Source organism: Lissotriton helveticus, chromosome 1_2 (assembly GCF_964261635.1).
Source record: "Lissotriton helveticus chromosome 1_2, aLisHel1.1, whole genome shotgun sequence".
Classification (NCBI taxonomy): Eukaryota; Metazoa; Chordata; class Amphibia; order Caudata; family Salamandridae; genus Lissotriton; species Lissotriton helveticus.
Genome location: NC_136058.1, coordinates 272555556 through 272578253, shown reverse-complemented (window position 1 = coordinate 272578253; position 22698 = coordinate 272555556). Strand labels below are relative to the sequence as shown.

Genomic DNA, 22698 nt, shown 5'->3' with positions numbered 1-22698 from the left:
TCTTCTCAAAAGTTTTCGCCAGCGCGAACGCTGCTGCGCAGCGGACGCCATACGAAACCTAAAAACGGGGTTAGTGACCAGGAAGGAAAAAGCAGTGAAAATAAGGCAAAAGCATGAGAGAATACTCAGAAAAATGGAAGGAGGAAGCAGTAAAAAAAAAAACGGGACAAAAGCAGGAAAATGGAGAAAGCAGTCAGAAAAACAGGGGAGACGTTAACATTTTGCCCCACCCTGGAAAAATTTCTGCGGACTCCCATGCTTCCTTGTCTAAGAAACAATCAATTACAAGAACCGAAACCGAAGGGTGGAACGTGCTGGCTTGACGTGGATCCTTCTGTGTTTGGATCATCAGCCCTCTGCCCGCGGTCACTTGCCAGACTGTTCCATCTCCCTACAGGGGGTGTCCTGCAGCTTCTGAACTCGCTGCTCTGAGGCAGAAAAGGGGCAGAGGCTGGAGAAAGAGGGAGCAAGCATGCCTCAGCAGAGAAGACGTCTACTAAAGCTTTGTATCTTCAAGAAAGATCTGTGCATTCAATGTGGATATTTCCGAAGGTCCCCTACCTGTTTCTTCGCACCTTTCCAACTTCTCTTTTCTCACACTCAGTGCTTAATTTGTAAAACACAATAAGTGCCTGGGCTCTCGTCAGGAGGCCACTGCAGCTTGCATCACATATCACCCCTGCCATTCTGCCAGTGATAGTAACAACACAGCTACTAACCATCACACTTCTACAAGCGTGACAATTCAGACTACTTCAGGTCCCCAAAAGCTATAAGAATGGCTTGGGCACTAGATAATAGTCATTTTTTTAATGTATTTTGAATTAATAATTAACTGTTGTGATCATCTCTATATTAGCCAGACAGTGCCTCCTTGTGGCACAAAGTGATGACAATTAAGTGTTGGTGTCTAGCACCAGAAATCACCGGCTCAAATTAAGCACTGCTCACACGATACCTGCTAGTGGTTTTACATCGGATGGAACCGCTTTGTTAAGATGACTTATCTTGGTGCAAGTTCCCTCAATCAATCCGCTCGGTCATAGGGTCTTATTTGGAAGTGGGTTGGTGGGTAGCAACAGCCATCCACCACAAAATAGAAGGTGTTGAGTTCTCCCACCTCCACATTAGTCACTTCATTTAGAATCGCACAAAAACAATGTATTAATGGGAGAGCGGTCTACTACTCCATGGGGGCAACACTCTTTGCAGTCCTAGCACCAATACGGAATGGCTGTGTATTGTATTGTGTTGTATTGTAGCATTGCATAGCGTTTACTGTCCCTTTGAGGGGCACTGAAGCACTTAGCCTGAAGCACTTCGCTATATGGATAGCTAGCTACGCCATGTAAGTAGGGGCGTAGCTTCTGGGGGGTGTTTGGGATGCTACACCCCCCTAATAAATGTATTTTCTGATGAATAGTTGGGTACAGGGACTTTCAGTCGGGTATGGTGAGGTGTCTGTCAAATTTCAGCTGGGACTCTGCATGCACACACTGCCAAAAAACATACCCACGCTCCCTCTCATCTCTGTTTTGAAAGCCCTAAAAAATGTTGTATATTTAACAAAATATAGTTTTTCTCTCGGTTAGTACTCCTACCAATCGGCATTCCTCTCCCTTTCCACTGCTTCTTTAGCCCCTCTCAAGAGCCGTGCTTGTCCTATAGTTTAACATTATATGCAGCGTGATTGTCGGAAAATCAGAAGTTCACATCCCCCCAATCTTACTGACCAAGCTACGCCCCCACATATAGGGTGTGTGGTTGGAAGTTGTTTTGTGATCCTATTTGGGAAGTGTTTCCAATTCGTGTGCGATGACCACAGAGGCTCGAATATCATGTTATGAGACGCAGCGTGTAGCAGTGTGATGGATGATGAGGTGCGAGAGACAGATGCACAGTTTATTGTTTCCAGCACTCAGGCAGCTTTGAACAGCTCTGCAGGTCCCTTTATGATATTTCTTATGATTATAGTCTGTTTAGCTGGTTACTGCACTGGAAGTTGCGCCCAATTGAGGATGGCTCATCCAATGTTATTTCCTCTGGTGGCCCACTGAAGCCATGGCACTCTAAAAAAGAAAATCTGTTTAATATCCTTCATGTGCTATGAGAAAACTCCCAGTTCAAGAGTGATTTTCATTATGTGTGTCCTGCAGATGGACGCTTGCAACGCAAGACTATCTTCAGAATAGGTATACGTGATATGTGTTCCGTCAGGTTTCCCTGGCATCTCAAAATGTCGGCAGCTGTATTTTCCCTGAAGCAGTTCCCACTGAAAATACAAGAGTCATCTAAGGGGGAAAAGTTCACCCCTGAGACTCTAATCTCTATCACTGGTACGAAGCGCCTCACCTCAACAGCTGGTTGACACATCAGCTGCCAAAAAAAAGCAAGGTACTTGAACTTCTAGCACTCACTACCATTCAAACTCTCAAGGCAAATGAGCTCTAAAGCCTTGAGTCAGAAATGACATGGTGGAAAAGTATGTGAGAAAGGAATCTCCTTCTTTTTGGATAAAACATCCACATGAACTTGTCAATAAGTGTGGTATCTTTGAGAGTGAAGCTGGCAGTACTAGGCTCCCAAAGTCAATCCCATGCAGCCTCTACTGTGTTGACTTTTACCCAGCCCGAAATAAGACTTTATCTCCTTTTTTATGTGAAACTACAAAGGGCATGCTTTAGACTCTGACAGGGCCCCTGCCCCCCCAAACTTGTGGTTTGAGGTGAGAGCACCACCATCAGCTGGCTGTCCTGTCTGACACCCTTCACCTGGCAGCCACACAATCACAGGATTACAGTAGTGGTAGCCCTGTCCTATGTTGGGTGGGACTAGCCATTTATTCACCTGCCAGATCCACCAGTCACATAAAAAAAGAATGCAGAGTGGGCTGAAACAACAGGGGGGACAGCAGTGCATTCACCTTTGTTGAAAGTGCATCTACTGCAGTGGGAAATTCTATTTTAGCAAAGAGACAGGCGATGATATATAAATAAGGCGGGCGGTCCTGCACTGGAAGAGCAGAAGCGAGGACCTCCATCAACCAAAGCCTACATGATGTCCCAGTGTGTGTCTGCCTAACTAGCCTGGCAGTGGCCAGCACCATACTCTGAGATCTTACCGGAATCCAAACTTGTCCATGGCGATTGCAAAGTGGCGCGGCTGCTCATAGCAGTGATACAGGTTCCGGTCGTCCATGGGGATGAGGTCCACATCACTGAAGATGAAGCAGTCATAGTCCACTTCCTTCAGGGCCTCCAGGAACCCAACGTTCAGCAACTTGGCCCGGTTAAAGCTGTCCTCGCCCAGCTGTGAAGGACAGACAACAAAATGTCATTTCAGTTTCACGGTCAGGCAAGCAAAAAGAATTGGAGCAGGCAAGTTCAATCGCTGTTGAGTTCCTTAGGGCAAGCAGTGTGTTTCACAGTCATAGGCAATGACATATAATGTTCTTCTTGAATTCAGAGTGAGGTGAACTGCAGACACATTTCTGCTGGGTTATAAATTAACTTCATAATTCAGCGTTTACTGACCACACTACTCCCCAGTCAAGTGACAGGCTTGTTTTTATAACAACATTCTTTCTATAAAGCATCTCACACTGCAAATCTGCTGCTTTTAAGTGGAATTACTACTGCCTGATTAATGGTATTCAATCAATCAAAAATCTTTATTTCAGCACTATCTCCATAAGCCATAAAAGCACAATAAAATTCAATACATCATTATTCTTTCAAAAACGTTTAAAACATTGAAATATACCTCCAGAGCTTGATGATAAGATAAAAATGCAATATAGAAATGATTCAAGCATTATTTTCCTGTTTCGTATTACACTGCAGATATATATGAAGCAACATTAAAGCATACAGCAGAAGATTCCAAAGGACACATAGTGCATAACAGCTTTGTGAGCATGAATATCGTGTGGGGCAAATATAGGTTTTAAAAAATATTTCCTTATGTCCACATGAAACTGACAAAAAAAGCATAAAGTGCAAAGTGCTATGTTTTGAGGTTCCATCACAAGTGCATAGAGCAAGCAATCTATTTCACTGGTTAATTTTGGGGAAGGAAACAAGATGATGTACAATACTCATCCACAATCTAGTTAAAACAACCCGGTGTTGCAAGTTTGAAACCTGGGTCAGATAAGGTTGAAAGCCCTCTGGAGAAGCGAAGATTATATATGCAACTATCGTTTGTTTCTCCTCGTCATCAAAGACTCTCTTTCTTGCCTTTAAATCAGACAGGAGAACATTAACCTCCAATTTCCCATACAACAGAATTCTAGCTGGATCCTGAAACCCAGAAAAGTCAAACACCGACCATATGTTGTCATTCATAAAAGACAGTCTTGGAATTTTAAGGGTATGATCTAAAGCTTATTACCAGTCTCGTATGATAGCCTGTGTAAATTTAGTCTCCGATTAGGCCCAAATTGAGCGCCATAAGGAAATGGGCTTACAAGCGAACATATCTTCCAGGTGGCTCAGCCATACTTCCCTATGGATGATGGCGGACGATGTCGAAGGGGGGATACACAGAAGGCGCTTTAAAAAGGTGTTTACCTCGACCTGTAATGGGCTACTCAACACAAAGACCCACACTACTCCTCCATAACTAGCGGCAGCTAAAGCTCTTGCTTTATAGATACTGATCATGTCCTTAGTGGGTCGGCTGCCTAGTTTACTGGAAAATCTGAACACACCCTCACACACTCTTTTTTCTTAAGCCAGGTATTCGGAACATGTTCAGCCCAGAACCCGAATACAGAGAAAAGAATACGCAGGTAACAAAAGGACTTCACTTTAACAACAGGGGTAGCATCCAAGTAGACCTGTTTGACATTCCTTGGGACTTACCCACAGATCATTGTAAATGTCTTAGATTTATTAAACTTTAGTTTCTTAGAGTCCATAAAACATGCAGAAGAATCTATCAGTCGCTGCAGCCCAACAGCAGAGTTTGACAATAGGACCACGTCGTCTGCACAGGAACCGGACCACTGGCAACAGTTAGCTCATCGGCCTGCAGGGTCCATAAACTATCATCGAGCCCATTTATAAAGAGAGAATAAAAAGCACACACCCCTGTCTTGCACCCCAACTAATTCTAAAAGAGAGAGATGCATCATCATTAGGACCATAGCGTACTGGAGATGAAAAGACAAAGCTTTAAAACAAGAGAAACTATATTTCTCAAGAGCACCATTCGAGCTCAGAGTATGCCATAAAATTAAATGATCCACTAAATCGGATGTATGACGGTACAATGCGGGTTTTACACCGCAGTACCATTACAACGAGGGTTTTACAACCCAAGTCGTTACCACGACTTGCGCTGTAGGGTGCTGGACTTAGGAATAATAAGATTTGTAATGGATGTTCCCCCACTAAATCGAATGCACTACTGAGACCAGCAAAGCACAGAAAAAGAGTTCCTGTCTTAGCTCTTGGGTAATTTCCTATTGAAGGCTTAAGGTGTAAGGATTGTTCCACCATCTCAAGACCTTTCCTGAATCCATACTGGGCTTGAGAAGGATGGAACTGTTCGTTGCCCAGTCCTCTAGTTTCTGCAAAACAATCCCACTCAGGAGCATCACAGAAGAGTCCAGGAGGGAAATGGGATGGGGCATTGTGGATCGGCTTGGTTTCCTTTCTTATGGATAGGAATAATTATGGATCTGGTCCATGATGAAGGTACACAGCCTGATGAAGGTACACTGCCCGATGCTGACTTGTTGAAAATGTGGCTAAGAATTGGTGCCCAAAGTTCAACCATCACTGAAAAGGCATCAACCAGTACTCCATCAGATCCAGGTGCTTTCCCTTTGGCACAATTAACAATGCTTCCCAGAGCTCCTCCAGCGTAAAGTTCAAGGGCACACCAATCTAGAAGGAGAGATCCTCACAGAACTATCTAATGCCGGAGGAACTGACCTTGAACCGCTATATGCCAAAGAGTCAAAAATTCCTTTAAAAAAATGGTCTACCCATATTTGTGACGGAATATTTAATGTCGAATCAGGACAGGTATCATGTTTCAAATAGGGAGCATTTACGGTGTTCCAAAACAGAAAAGGTGTCCCCGGTCTCAGCAGCCTCAACCAAATTGATCCAGGCCTTTTCCCTAAGCACCTCCTAGCTGCTAGCGTCTCATTATATTGTTTCCTTAATAATTTAATGGTAGATTAATCTCTTGGAACATGGTGTAAGGCGTCCCTTAGCTTTTTGGAGGCCTGTGATCACTCAAGATTAAACCAACTATGTCTTACATGTGGCCCAGATTTGGCAGGATGCATCAGAAGAGAGTTAAGGACCTCAGTAATGCGCTCGAAGGCAGAAATCAGGTCTTCATTGTCCACAACAGAGGCTAAACTGGTGTAAAACTCAACTGCCTTTTCAATTAGCAACTTCATCAATATGCTCATTGGGTCAATTCTTGCCCATTTGAGACGTACTCCATTTGGTCTAACAATATGTAAGATCTTTGAAGGGTTTCCAGTGCAGTCAGCAAAAAAAACCAAGGTTATCACTATCGGGCTGTGGTCACTTACTACAGTGTGTTATACTATGGTCTTATGTTCTGTTGTGGAACTGATAAACAAATCGTCAATAGCAAAATGTCTACCCCTTCTCACAAACGTATGGATCTGGAGTTTACCTTACCGCATATGGGATTCCAACAACAGAAGATCATATTTGTGGATCAATGTGTTTAAACGCTTACCATACTCACTGTGTTGAAAGTGTCTGGTACCCTCCCCAGACCAGTTAGTGAAACCACACAACCATCTTGGTGGATGGCTGCATTGTTGAATATTAAAATCCCCCCATACGATTGGAAAAGTAAGCTTGAAATGTGATAAGAATACATTCAAGTCAGAGTCCAAAGCACGACGACCTTGCTACGGGTGGAGTCAAACACATTATTGTAGTAATTAATTATGATCATGTCACTCCTTCCCTTAAAAGTAAATCAGACAAACCGATAATATCGGTACGGTGTGACCGATTTTCAAATATTGACGGACAATTAGTTTGAAATCAACAACTGTAGCCCACCTCTTAGCACGTCCCGCAAGGGATGGGATAGCTGCTGAGAACAAAGAAAATAAACCCTCAACATGCAAAGGTATCACCAGCCAGGTTTCCTGAATATATATTATATCGGAACTGAGAGTAGTATTTAGCCAATATTGAGAGGTTACTCTGAAGCCCTGAAATATTTCAAGAAACAGGATTACATACCCCGTGGTGACTTGGTTGATCCATTGGGGTAGTTAAGTTGGCATGGCTTGGGTTCCTGACCAAGTCCCTACAATTAGACGAGGCGCCACTAAATAAGGCAGGAGCATCAATAACGACTAAAGGGATATTTGCATAACAGTGGGAGGGTTTAATTAGAATTCAATGGTCATGTAGACCACCGGAGAAGGGAGTGACCTCGGCAGCCGAATGACAATCCACTGCCTGCAGGTAGGTCAGGGTATCGTACCTGTTTGAAAGTGTTAGGGGGAAAGAGTAACAAAATCCGATGGAACAGTAACAACATCCCCTGGAAGACTATGCCCAGCTCCGGCCCCTACTGCCAGTGTGTCGGAAAGGCGACATACCACATGTTCGATCTTCAAATTTATTACCCCCATGGCGCGTTTAATATACCCATCCAAAGATGCAGAAAAGGAGCTGGGTTTGGATAAAACAGGGTTTTTACGTTTCTCCATCCTCACCAAAGTTAGGTGTTCCAGGCAGAGGTGCTTTAAAGATCAATAAATAAATAAACGCTCTCAATAGGTTAAAAAGAAATTCCCTAATCTGAAATTATTCCTTATAATGATGTCCCCCCTTCGTCAGCACTCAGGGCGTCTGGCTGTTGTACCACTAAATGCTACAATGTTTGCATTGTTCAGCATTCCATCCATCATTTGTTCCTTTTGCTGCGACACTGGATTAAAGCTAGCCTGGCTGATGAGGGGTGATGCCCCGAAACAGGTCCCAGGATGCTTGGCCAGATCCTGGGAGGACCTGGCCAGGCAGTTTGGGCTGGACTGTTACCGTTCGGAAATCTATGACAAAATATCGACTACAAAAATATCTACCTACCAAAATATCGCAACAAAAATATCGATGGCAATAATATCGAGATCCTATCTCTAACAAGGTAAATACAAAAATATCGAAAAAACATATATCGATGTCAAAAATATCGTTTTTTAGAAAATATCGTTTTATTTTAATAAATAAACAATGAAATATTAACAAAATAATCATTATAAATGTAATAAACAGTTAAAAATATATTATAATATTTAAAATGAATAAATAATGTAATAAAAACTAATAATAATAAAGATATAATACATAGTATGTACTTCATTAATAATAATTGTAAATTAATTATTTTAATGAAAATATAATAAATTACAAATAAATTTATATACATAAAATAATAATATAAATAACAATTAATAACAATGTAAAACTAATAAAAAAATTAAATACATTTTGGATAGCGTACGGGTAAAAACTTACTATTCCCACTCCAGAGAGTGCAACAGTAGGGAAAGTGTTGGATAGCGTAGGGGTAAAAATTACTATTCCCACTCCAGAGAGTGCAACAGTAGAGAAAGTGTTGGATAGCGTAGGGGTAACAATTACTATTCCCACTCCAGAGAGTGCAACAGTAGAGAAAGTGTTGGATAGCGTAGGGGTAAAAATTACTATTCCCACTCCAGAGAGTGCAACAGTAGGGAAAGTGTTGGATAGCGTAGGGGTAACAATTACTATTCCCACTCCAGAGAGTGCAGCAGTAGGGAAAGTGTTGGATAGCGTAGGGGTAAAAATTACTATTCCCACTCCAGAGAGTGCAACAGTAGGGAAAGTGTTGGATAGCGTAGGGGTAAAAATTACTATTCCCACTCCAGAGAGTGCAACAGTAAGGAAAGTGTTGGATAGTGTAGGGGTAACAATTACTATTCCAACTCCAGAGAGTACAAGAGTAGGGAAAGTGTTGGATAGCGTTGGGGTAAAAATTACTATTCCCACTCCAGAGAGTGCAACAGTAGGGAAAGAGTTGGATAGCGTAGGGGTAACAATTACTATTCCCACTCCAGAGAGTGCAACAGTAGGGAAAGTGTTGGATAGCGTAGGGGTAAAAATTACTATTCCCACTCCAGAGAGTGCAACAGTAGGGAAAGTGTTGGATAGCGTAGGGGTAAAAATAACAAACTTATAAATAAATGTATTTTTTTAAATAATAAAAATAATAACTATTAAATAAATATAAACCATTTACAAATACTAATACGTAATTATAAAACATGATTAGCAAAATATTTTTAACCCAAAAAATTAATAAAAATACCATATAATAATATTTAATTACCAATTAATAATTAATTATCAATTATATAATTAACAAAAAAATTAAGTAAAGCACATTATTACTTAATTACATTTAAATTACTTACCACCCTATTCCCCTATAAACCCACAACCCGCTACATAACCTATTTATCAATTAATCAATTAATTAAAATTAATTACCAATTAAATAAAAATAATTACCAATTAATTAAAATTAATTTATAATTCCTAATAATTAATTAATTTAACATAATGAAATTATTTCCCACCCTATTCCCCTATAAACTCACAACCCGCTACAGAACATATTTATCAATTAATCAATTAATTAAAATTAATTACCAATGAATTAAAAATAATTACCAATTATTTAAAATTAATTTATAATTCCTAATAATTAATAATTAATTTAACATAATTAAATTACTTCCCACCCTATTCCCCTATAAACCCACAACCCGTTACAGAACATATTTATCAATTAATCAATTAATTAAAATTCATTACCAATTAATTAAAATTCATTACCAATTAATTAAAATTAATTTATAATTCCTACTAATTAATAATTAATTTAACATAATTAAATTACTTCCCACCCTATTCCCCTATAAACCCACAACCCGCTACCGTACTAAAATACAATATTTAATTAACTTACATAAAAATAAATTAATAAACATAATAAATACATAATATACAAAAAAATATTTAAAAATCGATATTAGTAACATCGAAATTATTAACATCGATATTAATGATATCGATATTTCAAACTTCGATATTACTAATATCGATATTAAATCTATCAATATTACTTACCTTCTATATTATGTCCCATCAATATTTAAACTTCGATATAATTGTATATCGATATTTAAATATTGATATTTTGTCTGCATACCACCATTCGGATCAGGGTCAAGGCTGATTTGCATATGGCTAGGGTTAAATTGGAATGGAACAGGGAACAAACAAATGATGGATTTAGGCCCAGATTTCATTATTGGGTGACTGTTTGACATTGTTCAACATTCTACCCATCAATTGTTCTTTTTGCATTTGTCACCCTGAGTGGGACGGTTATGCCCACACATGGGTCCCGTGCTCTCCATGCCTCTGTATTGAAGCTATCCTGGCCAATGAGGGGTGAAACCCTGAACTGGTCACAGGATGCTCGTTTCCGGTCCAAGGAGGACGTCGCTTGGCACTTTGGGCCTGACTAAGACTGATTTGCATATGGCTGGGTCCAAACTGGGGTGGCGTGGTGGTGAGCAAAAGAACGATGGATTAAACCCAGATCGTTGTGGCTGGGGGTGAATGTTTGCATTGTTCAGCATTCTGTCCATCATTTGTTCCTTTTACAAAAATTTGAGCAGCAAAAAACAATAATGAAATATTACAAGCAGGTGAGTGCAATAATGGTGCATGCACAATGTAATATGGCACCAAGATGCAGACTCGGACCGGGCTAGTGTTCACAGTTTTACTGGGACTCAATGACACCTTAAAGAAATAATCAGAATGCTCAACTGAGTAAATTAGCACAGTACCCGAGGGGGTAGTGGTGTGTAGAACAGTCACCGCTGTCGTAGCGCAGAGCCCAATCCAAGAACAAAGGCCAAGTGGAGTGGGCCTGCCCAGCCTCTTCCTGGCGCTGACCGGTGTAGGACAGGCCCGGGCTTTGCCCAGGCATGGCCTGTGCGAGTCTAGTGCTGCAGGTAGAGTGCATGGTAAGATTGGTAAGCAGGGCTCTCGGGCAATGGGCCGCTTTTCTGGATTGCATGGAGGCCAATTTGGGCTCTGTCTGTGCTGTTCAGATGATGCCAGCAGCCCAATGGGTTCCTGAGCGGCCTTACCTGAGGTAGATGGCCTCTACTACCTCTTTAACCAACGAGCAGGAGGTGTCATTCCCAGTCTCTCGCTGGACAGCCCATTAATGTATGTAGATTGAGCAGGGGTGAGGGGCCTGTGCAAAATAAGCCTCACTTACATTCAGTTGTGGTTCACCGGAAAAGTCTCCCCTTCTCTTCATGATACTTAATTGAGTGTTTGCGAAAAGGCGCAATCCGTTAATGTGGGCTCCTTTTTTTTTTTAAGGTGCCCTGGCTTACTTAGCATCCCCAGCCCACCTGGTAGAGTGTGTGCACTTTAAGCCCAACCTACCCTACTCCAATCTACTCTACCCCATCTCAATCTACCCCACACCACTCTATCCAACTCCACTCTAATCTTCTTCACTCCAATCTACCCCACTCTAACCCATTCTACTACAATTCAATCTACCCCACACCAATCTACCACACTAATATACCCAACCCTCCACTCCAATATACCCTGCCCCAATCTACCTCAGTCCACCCCACTCCAATCCACTCCAATTCACCCACACCATTTGACCTCACTCCACTCTACACCAATCTTCCCCCCGTCTACACCATTTCACTCTATCCCAATCTACACCACTCCAATCTGCCCCACCCCACTCCACGCCACTAACTTTTAGCCATGCTGAACAGCAGCCCCACTGGTGTACATAATGGCTAAAACATATTACTAAAGCCAATAGCTCTCGCATAGGCGAGACCTATTGGCTTGGCCAATGCCTATTGAATTCATCACCAGTGCAGTGCTTGTTTCATGCATCATCCTGTTAAGTGGGATGTCTTGAGCATTTCACTGATGAGAACAGGTGCAGTGGAAGTGGATCCCTGCTCACTGACATCGACCTTCTAAGGGAGGATCTCTAATGTGGCTTCTTCACTGAGGTCTCCACAGACAAACAATTGTGAGACTTGTCCTCTGCAGCGGTTGTGGGATCCTGGCAGTGAAATGTTAGTAGGATTGAGGGGGTTCGAGAGGGCATAGAACATCTAGCGGAGAAGACAAGCGTGAAAGGATGGGGGTGGCCATGGTTCAGTACTAAAGAGCAGAATCTAAGTAAAGATTGAGTTTGTATGTGTGAGTCTATGGGTCTTCTTCGGGTACAGCAGCCCAGTTTTCTCTTGAAACTGGGTTGCAATGTAGGGATTCGGGGTTTTGGACTGCAGGTGGTTTGTGTGCCACGGCAGTGATGGGACGACTGGTTCACATTGCCGCCATCATCTTCACGACATTTGTGCATCAATACTGCGGAGTCAAATCTCTTACTAAGTCTCCCAATCTCATAAGTAATGCCCACTGCGGAGTGCGAGCTCAGGGCAAAAGTCCCTCGTCGTCTCCATCTCTCTTCTGTGTCTTTAGCTAAAGGTGTCCACTGTGGGTCCACGAGGGCACGGTTCATGCCATATTTGTATATGGTTATCCTGAAAATCAGCCCTCTTGGGCATACATTGGGCACCCAGGCTTTGGCTCCTCACACCTACCAAGCCTTCCTGCTCTGCCTCTAGGGCTTCAAGCATAGTTTTACCACCACGAGGGCCTCATACTTTTTTCAAAGACTGGATCAACCAGCACTGCTTCATTCCATAAAGTTAGGAGTGTCTTCATTGCGCACATCCAGAAAAAAACAGTAATTAGGGGATTATGTCAACATGAAAATATATAATTAAGCTGAAACTAATATTAAATACCTTATTTAGAATAAAGTTTCCTTTTTTTGGTCACTACGATTAGCACAGAAATAACGGAGAAAATATAAGGTTCCATCATCACTAACTGATGAATGAGACAGTTAGGGGGGGGGAGGGTGTTAAAATGCTATGGGCTGCTATGTACGTAGGGTTAGTACTAGTGTAGAGTTGAGTTAGTGATAGGGCTAGATTTAAGGTAGTGATTGTTGTCAGGTTAATGCCAATAACGAGGTTTAGGGACAGGTTTCGCTTTAGGGCTAGTATGGGTGATGGTGGTTGAAGTACATTTTCACAATGAATTCTTTATAGCATAGGCTTCTATTGGTCCTCATAATGGTATTTCTCCATTAAATGATTCCTTATTCCAGCACAGATAGATATTTAAGGAAGGCCATTGATCTGAGTCCTCACAAAAGCCCTCAGGGTAATCTCCATGGTAACAGTACATGTTGTTACAGGTACCTGCCGCTCAAATGTCAAAACAAACAGAGAAATGTCACATTCACCCAGCCCTGGTCCCTCATGTGCAGAAAAGATGCAAAGGCAAGTGTGTTTTTTTTTCTGGACAGGAATCGATAAAGTAGCTTACATTTCTTGCAAGCCATTGGTAACTGGATTATACTGAAGTAAGCTTCAATTTCTTAAAAGAAAAGAACAAGTTTACTTACCTGTGACAGTGGTTTCACAAGCTTGCTTGAGATGTAAAATAGTCCCTCGTGCATTGCAATGCAAGCAGTCCTCAGCTGGTAGAATAATGCACCAAACAGCCAGCAGCACCAGTGAGGAGACAGACATTTGCACTTCTGAGTGGAGTCAAAGCCCACTTGACATATGTTTTAAAGTATTCCCAACAACAGGTCTTCAGACAGCTGCCCTGCCAGCCAGACTTAAGAACTGAGCTGCTCATAAAGGCACGAGGCTGATCTGGGGTTTGTGATTGCACTGGAAAAAAAACGTTTCAGAAAAACAAGAAGAACGAATAAATGAGCACATGTTCTTGTTCATTCATCTTGTTTTTGAAAGCAGCTCAGTTTTGGGCACCTCTGTCTGACGTGTCCTCGTGTTCAGAGGTGAGGCCTGTTTTGCTAAAACATAAGGGAAGGTGGGGGTGGAAGACTTTTAAATGAACTGGAACGAAGCAGAATGAGCTTCCCAGGCAGAATTGTCAATTTTAAGATCAATGACACCATCTGTCCTTGGTTATCGGTTCGGTTGTGTCTGATGTGTTGTACTTTATGTGAAACTGTCATTACATGAATTATTTGTTTATTATTATTTTATTTATGTGTTTTGTGCCAGCCCTTGAGGCAATCTGGGGGGGGCATATACCGCTCTAAATTGAACTCAAACACACAAAGACATGATTGTGATGCCTCCGGGAAAGGGTCTGATTCACTGATTCACAAACAAAGGTGAAAATCTGCAGCTGCAGAATCCCCCCCCCCCCTCTTCTCCCCTCCCAAAGCCTGGGTGGATATTTTCCCAGTTTTTTGGAATTCACAGGAGGTTAAAAGATACTACCTGAAAACCTGCAACAGTTTTAGGATTCCGGGCATAAACCTGAAAACATTTGGTGAATTACATTTTCTCTGTCAAAAACATATATGTAATTTTTTCCTTCGTGGCGAAACCAGTCCTTAATTTGAGCCGGTGGTTTCCGGTGCTCAGCACCATGACTTAATTGTCAGCACCGGCACGTTTGACAGCTGCCCCATGGTGGCACTGATTGTGAAATATAAAAATGAGCAGAACAAATGTTGTCTATTTATTCAATATAAATTAAAAACAATTAATACTTGCCACACAAGCCATTCTTATAGCTCTGGGGGCCTAGAACAGTCTGAATTGTCACACTTGTTGCAGGGTAAGGGTTAGTAGTTGTGTAAGTGCTGTCACTGACAGTGGCAATGTGTGGTGCAAGCTGTGGTGGCCTCCTGATGAGGACCCTGGCTCTTTTTTTTCTCACAAATTAAGCACTGTCTTTCCCCATGGAAAATAATCTTACGCACCCTTTCCCACACTGGAAAAGATTGGAAATAGTGTTGAAAAGATTTACCCTTTACTAATCAGGGGAAAATTTGTAAACGTCTCCAAGTTAGGAAATGGTAGAAAATGCGCTTGTGAAGACCCCCTAACCACACATGTAAATTCAAAGGGCATTAGTAGCCCTGTCAGCTCACAGCACCACCGTGTGTCACATCAAGTGCTTAATTTGTAAAATATATAAGTGCCAGGGCCCTCGTCAGGAGGCCACTGCAGCCTGCACCACCCACTGCCAGAACCAGCACTGCCAATGACAGCACCGAAAAACCAAAGGGGATGATGGACGGAGCGTTGACAATACAAACACTCACGCCCAGTCAACTGATCTGGGTTTAATCCATCACCGTTCTTTAGCTCACTCCGCCACCCCAGTTCAGACATGGCCATATGCAAATCAGTCTGAACCTGTGCCTCATGGGAACAGTCCAGCCCGAACTGCCAAGCCATGTCATCCCTGGACCGGAATCAAGCTTCCCAGGACCGGTTTCTGGCATTACAGCCGTCTTCAGCCCGGCTTGCTTGAATCCAGTGGCAAAGTGAGCAAGGGACTCACGTCTGAGCATACCCTGCCAAATTAGGGCGAACAAAGAAAAACCAAAGGGGATGATGGACGGAGCGTTGACAATACAAACACTCACCCCCAGTCAACTGATCTGGGTTTAATCCATCACCGTTCTTTAGCTCACTCCGCCACCCCAGTTCAGACATGGCCATATGCAAATCAGTCTGACCCTGTGCCTCATGGGAACAGTCCAGCCCAAACTGCCAAGCCATGTCATCCCTGGACCGGAATCAAGCTTCCCAGGACCGGTTTCTGGCATTACAGCCGTCTTCAGACGGGCTTGCTTGAATCCAGTGGCAAAGTGAGCAAGGGACTCACGTCTGAGCATACCCTGCCAACTTAGGGCGAACAAAGAAAAACCAAAGGGGATGATGGACGGAGCGTTGACAATACAAATACTCACCCCCATTCAACTGATCTGGGTTTAATCAATCACCGTTCTTTAGCTCACTCCGCCACCCCAGTTCAGACATGGCCATATGCAAATCAGTCTGAACCTGTGCCTCATGGGAACAGTCCAGCCCGAACTGCCAAGCCATGTCATCCCTGGACTGGAATCAAGCTTCCCAGGACCGGTTTCAGGCATTACAGCCGTCTTCAGCTGGGCTTGCTTGAATCCAGTGGCAAAGTGAGCAAGGGACTCACATCTGAGCATACCCTGCCAACTTAGGGCGAACAAAGAAAAACCAAAGGGGATGATGGACAGAGCGTTGACAATACAAACACTCACCCCCAGTCAATTGATCTGGGTTTAATCCATCACCGTTCTTTAGCTCACTCCGCTTGTTTCCGGTCCAGGGAAGTCATGGCTTGGCAGTTCGGGCTGGACTGTTCCCAAGAGGCACAGGGTCAGACTGATTTGCCTAAAGCCATGTCTGAACTGGGGTGGCAGAGTGGGCTGAAGAACGGTGATGGATTAAACCCAGATCTTTTGACTGGGTGTGAGTTTTTGATTGATTCAGATGCTCCGTCCATCACCACCCCCTTTTGTACCGCTTTGGCCGCCATAAGTATGGCAGGGTATGCTCAGACGTGGGTCCTTTCCTCACTTTGCCACTGGATTCAAGCAAGCCGGGCTGAAGAAGGCTGTAATGCCAGAAACCGGTCCTCAGAAGCTTGTTTCCGGTCCAGGGAAGGCATGGCTTGGCAGTTCGGGCTGGACTGTTCCCATGAGGCACAGGGTCAGACTGATTTGCATATAGCCATGTCTGAACTGGGTTGGCAGAGTGGGCTAAAGAACGGTGATGGATTAAACCCATATCTTTTGACTGGGTGTGAGTGTTTGATTGATTCAGATGCTCCGTCCATCACCACCCCCTTTTGTACCGCTTTGGCTGCCATAAGTGTGGCAGGGTATGCTCAGACGTGAGTCCCTTGCTCACTTTGCCACTGGATTCAAGCAAGCCGGGCTGAAGAAGGCTGTAATGCCAGAAACCGGTCCTCGGAAGCTTGTTTCCGGTCCAGGGAAGGCATGGCTTGGCAGTTCGGGCTGGACTGTTCCCATGAGGCACAGGGTCAGACTGATATGCATTCTTTAAACAAATTTTTATTGACTTTTCTTCAAGCATCTTACAAACATACAGCATAAGAGGATCTCCATCATCGTGGGCCCCTTTTCAGGACAAAAATCAACAGTAGTCCATACCCTCTGTCCCTATTCGAGTCCCCCTCCCCCCTCCCCCACTACCCCCAGCCCCCTAGTCAGTGTGCCTCCCACTATCCATCCTATAGAGTGGCATAAACCTTTGTGCTGCAACACCCAACTCCTTCGAGGACCCTCACAATTGCAGCCCTCAGCAGTCCGACAACCCAGGAAGTGTGCAAAGCATACCATGTGTTCCTATCGGGTCATTCGTTCCCTTCCAGCAAGAACGCGGAAACATCACGTGCGCTGGGATTCCAGGGTCTAGCTGGTCCCCCCCCCCCGTGTGTACCCCCGCGCTCCCCACCCCAGTCTCTAGCGTCTGATTCGCCGGTGCATCCGTCTCATCTCCCCCACTAGCCTACACCGTTGACTGAAGGTCCGCCACCAGCGCGCCCCACGCCCTGGCTGCATCCAGCGCTTTGGTCAGACTGATTTGCATATAGCCATGTCTGAACTGGGGTGGCAGAGTGGGCTAAAGAACGGTGATGGATTAAACCCAGATCTTTTGACTGGGTGTGAGTGTTTGATTGATTCAGATGCTCCGTCCATCACCAGCCCCTTTTGTACCGCTTTGGCCGCCATAAGTGTGGCAGGGTATGCTCAGACGTGAGTCCCTTGCTCACTTTGCCACTCGATTCAAGCAAGCCGGGCTGAAGAAGGCTGTAATGCCAGAAACCGGTCCTCGGAAACTTGTTTCCGGTCCAGGGAAGGCATGGCTTGGCAGTTCGGGCTGGACTGTTGACATGAGGCACAGGGTCAGACTGATTTGCATATAGCCATGTCTGAACTGGGGTGGCAGAGTGGGCTAAAGAACGGTGATGGATTAAACCCCGATCTTTTGACTGGGTGTGAGTGTTTGATTGATTCAGATGCTCCGTCCCTCACCACCCCCTTTTGTACCTCCAATGACAGCACCAGCACAACTACTGACCATCACATTCTTGAAAGTGTGACAATTGCTTGCCCTCAAAGCTGTAACAAGCATTTGCAATGCAATAGGTCTCGCATTAGGAAAGTGTGAGCTATTGGTATTGTAAATTAAAAATTTTTTTAATATGTGTTGGTTTTGAAAATATATAAATTAATAGCATTGTTATGCACAAAGCCAATAGCTTACACTTTCCTAATGCAACTCCTATTGGCTATGGCAATGCTTGTTGGTAGCAAGCAAGGACAGTGCTGTTGTGGTGCTGAGGGATGATGTGGTTGGGCTGAGTGATGTGGTGGTGTCCCCGAGTGATGTGGTGGTGTCCCCGAGTGATGTGGTGGTGTCCCAGAGTGATGTGGTGGTGTCCCAGAGTGATGTGGTGGTGTCCCCGAGTGATGTGGTGGTGTCCCCGAGTGATGTGGTGGTGTCCCCGAGTGATGTGGTGGTGTCTCCGAGTGATGTGGTGGTGTCCCTGAGTGATGTGGTGGTGTCCCTGAGTGATGTGGTGGTGCCTCCGAGTGGTGCCCCTGAGTGATGTGGTGGTGTCCCTGAGTGATGTGGTGGTGTCCCTGAGTGATGTGTGGTGCCCCTGAGGGGTGCCCCTGAGTGATGTGGTGGTGTTTCTGAGTGATGTGGTGGTGTCCCTGAGTGATGTGGTGGTGTCCCTGAGTGATGTGGTGTTGTCCCTGAGTGATGTGCAGTGCGCCAGATTATGCGTATTCTAGTCAGGCGGCTATGTAGGTACCACAAGCTAAGTGCATACGGGCAACAACAGGTGTGCAATTGTCAAGGCAACTGTGGAAGCAACTAGTTCAGCTTGAAATGTCACAAAACAGGGAGGACCGCACCCACACACGATACATGCATGATGTTTGCTGGAGCAAAGTGCACGTTCATCAGTAAACAACACAAGTGATGACGAAAAGCTTAAACAAGGGAAGAGCGCGCACCGAACAGAACGTGGGAAGAGAGACTCAAGGGGACGTTCATCCCTCGGAAGGTATCGCTATCAGCTAGTTATCCTGCGTGTGATGGAACGTCAGGAATCTAGGAAATGGCCTGATGCGGCGAGGCTTCCGCAGTCGGCATGGCTCCCAGGCAAAGTACAGGGCATGAAAAAGAGACTAATGGATAAAGCAACGCACACGAAAAGAACGCATCGGAAAGCGATGTAAGGATATTGTGCCCGCACCCAAGATTACTGTGGTGTTGGCATGTTTGAAAATCAGAAACCTTTGTGCGGAATGCAACAAAGTAATATGCTAGTCAGGATGAAGGAGAGAAAAAGTGTGGGGGCGGGCGGCAGAGAGTGGTGCAGCAGCACAGAGACTGAAGCTAAAAATAAAAAAAAAAAGCTCTCGTCATTGCGTGGTGCGGGAGCTCATTCCTTTGAAGTCTGATGGGGGGGGGAGGCGGGGGAGCGGCTGTCTATGAAGTCTGATGCCGAGGCTCAGACAAATGGTGGTGTGCGAGCGGCTTCCTTTCAAGTCTGATGAGGGAGAGCAAATGGTGAGCGCGCGCCCGGCGCACATGCACTGGCCATAATCGCATTCCAAAGCCCTCTGGTAGCCTTTCCTGGAGCCCCTACATAAGTCTCGCTGGAGCAATGCACAAGCGCATTGGCTCAGTCAAGACCTAAAAACGGCCTGGGTGGTAGGTGTTAGTAATTTATTATTGTGTATTAAATTAATTAACAGCTGTTGTCCTTATCTCTAAATTCGACAGACAGTGCCATCATGTGCAGACTGTCATAAGTGCCAGGGCAGAAATGTAGTGCCGGTGCTGAGCACCGGAAACCACCAGCTCAAATTAAGCACCGGTCACATGATCTCGGTTTTCTTCACACAGTCACTGGTGACGCTGGACCCCGAGGTCCCTCCACACAGTAGGATCGCGGCTGGAGGGTGTGCATGGATTAATGAAGGCATTATATGTTTTTACAACTTCTGAGGACATGGCAGGCAGCTTCAGAGGCTTTTCTTTGGGGAGTACAGTAGTGCCTTTCCGGATAAGGCTGGATATAGAACCTTGATCCCGCCTCCTTCATTGTCCATCATGGCTATGGTGGTCCGAAAGTCCTGCCCCTTTCCAGAACCACCCTACACTAAACCTCCAAACCCACCCGAGAACCCCCCTCCTCACTAATATGGGGATAACCTTTTCAAAGTTGGCAGGCTTGCATTAGAAAAGTGGTTTTGCACTCATATGTAAGGTGTACGTAGGTTTGATTTAAGTGGACAAATACTTTTGAGAATTGGTCCTTGGAAAAACAGGCACTTCCCCGCAGAGCAGCTGGTCATGAGTGAATGATTGATTGATTAAGCACAGTCATTGCCCACTCACCTAAAACAAAGCTCTCAAGCGCATGTTCAGGTGGAGACTGGCTCAGAAAAAGAGACCCAGGCACCAAAATAAATGCGGCCCCAATTAATGAATTAGAAAGCTAAAAAAAATTGACAAGGTTTGCAAACTGTGACTGTTTTGAACTTGTAAAGACACTCTACATAAATGTTTTGCAGGACATGGAAGACTGCTTGGATTTGAGCTTGCTGCAGGCAATGTTTGTTTTAATATCTGGGAAATTAACAGTAAACATTAGCCCAGCATACCATAAAACAGGCCCCCAGGCAATGAGTATTGGCAAGCCAATAGCTCTTGCCTATGTGAGATCTATTGGCTTTGCCAAAACAGGTCCTCATCCAATGAGCATTGGCAAATTCAACAGCTCTTGCCTATGTATGATCTTTTGGCTTTGCCAATGTCTTTAGCCATGTTGTACAGTAGCATGGCTGAAAAGAACGTAAGAAAAACAAGTGCTATGATGCGGCCACCTATGATTTAGCGCCTTTTGGAAGGCTGGATGGACAAGCATAGACAAGGGACTGTGGTGGAGGCACGGGTACTAATCAAGAGGAAGCAATTATGAACTTGGTCCATGCTCCACAGAAAGAAAAGGTAGTGATACCCGGCATGTGCTGGTCAGTTAGGAGGCAGCAAAAGAGACTGACAGTGAAGTCATCAAATGGTAAGCAATCAGTCCGCTCCAAGCCCTTTATTGTGAACAAAACCCCTCGCGGGTACAGCACTTGCTCTGTCAGTAGGTGAGACCTAAAAAAGTTGAACCACATACTGACCTGTAAGATCTACCCTTCGGGCACTGCCTAGTTGAATTATTGGCCAGTCCCACCCTGCCAGTCGCAGTGCCCGGAAGTCACCTGGAGATAAGTGAAACACAGGGCAAGTGGACAACAGAGGTGCATTGAGAACGGAGGGGAGACATTTTTTTTTGTTTTTATGGCCTGATCTTGGCCCTAGGTCATTAGAGAGCTTTCCATGATCACCTGAGTACATTACACATGGTCATATTTATTATTTATGTTCTTATGCGCAGGGAGATTAAGTGATTTGCCCAAAATCTCACATCTTGAGCCGACACCCGGACTCAAACCTGTTTCCCAGTTCCAAAGTCGGCAGCTCTGGTTTCAGGCCACATCTCCCGTCACTGCGAGTCGATACCCACTTATTTCCGCCGGTAGTCTCCGCAGAAGGATCACTAAGCAGCACACAACTTGCACACACAGAAGAAATCATCAGTGTTCCTCCATCATTCCTTGCTGACGGAGAAGAGCCTCTGAGGCTTGCTAGTAAAGCTGGCACCGCGCACACGGATAGACCCGTCGTGGGCACGCACAGATGGTTATGCTGAGAATATCTTTAGAAACTAGGTCCTGAGTCTTTTCGGCGGGTAGGCAAGGGCTTGAATTTAAAGAGCCCTGCAAATGTGACTTGTACGATTCGCAGAGCTCTCTTTACAAGTGCATTATCCCACTGCTCTATCTAACCTGCTAAATATCTGTTATCTCTGAATGGATTATTGAAAGGAGATAATAATAATAATAAAAGCTTCTTGTATAGCGCCTGGTTACACTAAAAACAGTGTGTCCCCGTGCTTTATGAACATGGACTGGGCTGATTCCGGGAGAGGAGAGGGAGTGGATAGATGGGAGGAGGGGGGAGAGGGGGCTCATATCTTCGGGAACAGATACGTTTTTAGCTTTGGCGGAAGATTTTCTCTGATGGTTCTATTCTGAGTTTAATGGGAAGTGAGTTCCATTGTTTGCTAGCCAAGTATTTAAAAGACCTACCGCCCATTCGCGCCCTATAGATTCTGGGCACTTGAAAGAGCATTTGACCGTGGGATCTTAAGGATCGTTTAGGTTGGTATTTGGTCAGTAGTTTTTGGAGAAGCTGTAAGGGTTGATCAGTTGCCAGCTTCCGCAAATTCTCTCTCAGTTGCCAAGGTTTAGAACGTAAATGCAGTAATGCAAATCTTGCTTCAGGAAGGTAAAGAAAAACAATTTTTAGTCCTCAAATAACTCATTTTTCATACTGTGTTTACTATACTACCCAGTGTTATTTCCAAATCCGTAAATAACAATTATTATAATTGATCTTATTAATTACTCAATTGATCGACCGCCGCAGAATGAAGGGATGATATTGCCATAACAAGATTTGATGTTGGTACCCACAAGCAGAGACACATATAAGCAACAATGCCTTAATCCTCTTAGCTA

At 44.3% G+C, this 22698-nt stretch overlaps 1 protein-coding gene across 2 annotated transcripts in view; it reads right to left on the bottom strand.

Annotated features, from left to right (window-relative positions):
* The window catches only part of B4GALT2 (beta-1,4-galactosyltransferase 2), a 929689-nt gene that overhangs the window by 133880 nt on the left and 773111 nt on the right, over positions 1-22698 (bottom strand). For both annotated transcript variants that reach the window (XM_078671715.1, XM_078671716.1), the window contains exon 4: positions 3122-3309. In XM_078671715.1, coding sequence (XP_078527841.1) covers positions 3122-3309 — 188 coding nt within the window. The remainder of the gene's footprint in view (positions 1-3121; positions 3310-22698) is intronic.